Raw genomic sequence first — 3,144 nt, forward strand, 5'->3', positions numbered from 1 at the left:
TGTCCCCTGCATCGGCAGGCGGACTCTCCACCACTGCGCCACCAGGGAAGCCCAACCAATTCTTTAATTTACAAAAAATTCTCTGAAAGTATCCTTTAAGGACTCACACTTAAATATTGAGTTCCATAAATGTGATTTCTATAAAACTTTTTGAGAAAATGTTTGCAGCATTAAGTGAACTGTGCCTATGTAAAATGGAACGACTTGACTTTCAACTGTTCTTCCTTCCTTTTTAACCCCTGGCTGAAACATTATTGAGCCGTAAAATTGGCTCAATGGCTCTGATGAGGGACATAGGAAGAAGAAAGCAAACAGAGCCTAGATGGGCCTTAAATAACACCCTTGAGAGCAGCTCCTGGGGTCCTAACCATGTCTGTTAACCCCAAACTCCAGGTAAATGAAGACCCCGGTGACAGCACTGAATCAGAGGAGGGCCTGGGCCTTGATGATCCGCAATCCATTCATAGACCAGCTGGTGGCCTTTCTAGGAGCGGAGGAAAAGAAGGAGATGATAAAGATGATGATGAAGACGAGAGCGGAGATGACACCTCAGCTGATGATGACAATGGCCCAGGACCCGAAGAGAGGCGAGGAGGGAACTCCAGACTCGGAAGCGGTGAGGACCCCACTGACAGCACACAGTCCACGGAGGATGGTGTCCCACGGGGGGAAGACAGTGCTCAAGACACCACCAGTGAGAGCAGGGACTTTGCCAGTGAGGACGAGGGGCGCAGCAGGCCTGAGGGACGTGACTCCACTCCAGACAGCGAGAGTGCAGAGCAGTGGGTGGGAGGCGACAGTGAGGGAGTCGGTAGCCACGGGGACGGCTCTGAGTTTGATGATGAAGGAATGCAGAGCGAAGACCCCAACACCTTCAGGAGCGAGAGAAGCAATTCCAGAATAAGCAGGGCCAGCATCAGGTCAAAAGATTCGCAAGGGAGCCATGGGCAAGCAAGGACTCAGGGTTCCGGTGAAAGCCCGGCAGTGGGGTATCCCAGTAGGAAATTTTTCAGAACGTCTCGCATCTCGGAGGAAGATGGCAGAGGTGAGCTTCATGATAGCAACACCATGGAAGAAAGCAAGAGTGACTCCCCAGAATACCCCGACTCCAAAGAAGCTGGTCTCAGCCCATCCAGGGAACACAGCGAGAGTGAATCTCAACAAGAGAGCGAGGAGGGTCAGTCCCCAGAAGACAGTCAGAGCGTCCAAGACCCCAGCAGCGAGTCCAGTGAAGAGGGTGACCTGCCTTCTCAAGAAAGCAGTAGTGAATCTCAGGAAGAGGTCGTGCGCGAGTCCAGGGGTGACAACCCCAATAACGTTACCAGTCACTCAGAAGATCAGGACTCCAGTGACTCCAGTGATGAGGACAGCTCGGATAAACCCTCCAGTTCAGAGAGCAGATCCACAGAGGGGCAAACCGACAGCGAATCCAGTGAGAGCCTCAGATCCTCGGAGGAAAGCCCGGAGTCCACCGAAGAGGAGAACAGCTCCAGCCAGGAGGAGCCCTGGTCTCCCAGCGCCTCGTCAGAGAGCCAGAGCCGGGAAAGCCAGGAGGACAGCCCGTCTGAGGAGGAGCAGAGCAGCGATTCTCAGGACAGCAGCAGATCAAAAGAAGAGAGCGACTCAACTGAGAGCACATCAAGCAGCGAGGAAGACATCCAGTCCAGAAACACCGAGATAGAAAGCAGAAGGTTGACAGTCGATGCTTATCACAACAAACCCATCGGAGATCAGGACGACAATGACTGCCAAGACGGCTACTAGCACGGGCGTTCCTGAGTGCCTCTCACAGACACGTGTCTTGGGGGTTGGAGACTAGGGAAATCATGAGAACTGTAATTTATTGACGTTTGTATCAGAAGAATAACCAGAGACCATTCCTTTATGAAAGGAAATACTGGACATTATACTTCTTTCTAGGATGTCACCAAACCATAGAGGTTTCAATAATGGGGTATTTCACTAGAATACCCTCAATGAGACCTGATGCAAGGAAAGATGTGCATTATAGCTTCACAGCTGAAATAGTTCCTAACTCATTAACCTAACACACAGTTACTGAGATTCTGTTAGGTACCAGGCACTGTGCCAGGTGCTGGGGATATAAAGAAGTTAAGACTTATTTCTTGCTCCTGAGGAGCTTATGGAGGGATAAATAAAGTGAAAGAGGGATACGTATGACAGAAGCAAGAATTACTACTATCCAATGAGGTGAGTCCTATAACACAGGTGTGCACAGAACACATGGGAGCACAGAGCGGGGACCAACTTTGCCTTAGAGAATCAGAGAAGGCTTCACAGCAGAAAAGACACTGGACTTGGAGCATTGCATAGGATTTCTCCATTTAAGAAAAGACAGTTCTATTTATTCTTGGTACAGGCAATAGAAAATCCTGTATGAATAAATATTTAGTTTGTGAAAGCACTTTCAAATTATGGCATGGTGAGGTGTTTTGGATAAGCAAAACTTTTTCCATTAATTTATCCTTTTCAATGTTTTTTGTGGTACTCCAGTGAGCATCACCTCCCTGCCCACTGGTGATGATATGGAGGAATGGTTTGGGGAGAGTGGAAAAAGAAAATTCCTCTTTAAATAGACAACTTTCAGCTTACTTTTTTCTAAGACCAGTCTATGTGCAATGTTAGAAAAACTGTTCTCAGAGTCCTTTGCCTGTGTCGCACGTAGCAAAATTGTGTGTATAGAATTCAACTGATTTTTGCCAAATACCCTTTCAAATGTTACCTCAACATAAAATATTTGTTTTGTAATAAAGATAATAATATCCAGAAGAAGTATGTGCTTATTTTTTATAGTGATGTCAATTTTTAGGATATATTTATATGAAACAACTCTTCCTTTAACGCACTGCAAAATAGTCTGTTAGCTGTCTCCCATTAAAACAAAAGATTTTCTTAAATTATTTCCTGAAAATTTAATTTTATGTATACTTCAGGCAGCATTTTGATAAAGTTACTTTGCGTGTTGCTTATGGTATTTCACTAAATATACCTGTTATAGATAAGGTTAAAAAAAGGAAGCAAACTCTCAGCTTTTGTATAAGGCCATGTGGAAAGTTCACGGTGTTTGGGTTTAACATTAGTTCTTCCTGGTCTCTCTGACAGTCATAAGTGTAAACTCTGGAA

General features: G+C 45.9%; 1 protein-coding gene across 1 annotated transcript; it reads left to right on the plus strand.

Annotated features, from left to right (window-relative positions):
• The first annotated feature begins 369 nt into the window (after positions 1-369).
• DMP1 (dentin matrix acidic phosphoprotein 1) lies at positions 370-2,741 on the plus strand. The gene has a single exon (XM_027116946.1). It carries the CDS (start codon positions 370-372, stop codon positions 1,762-1,764), a length of 1,395 nt encoding a protein of 464 aa, XP_026972747.1. The 3' UTR covers positions 1,765-2,741.
• Positions 2,742-3,144: the final 403 nt, after the last annotated feature.

This window comes from Aethalodelphis obliquidens, unplaced genomic scaffold, assembly GCF_003676395.1.
Source record: "Aethalodelphis obliquidens isolate GAN/ISIS:26980383/991018 unplaced genomic scaffold, ASM367639v1 scaffold17, whole genome shotgun sequence".
Lineage (NCBI taxonomy): Eukaryota > Metazoa > Chordata > Mammalia > Artiodactyla > Delphinidae > Aethalodelphis > Aethalodelphis obliquidens.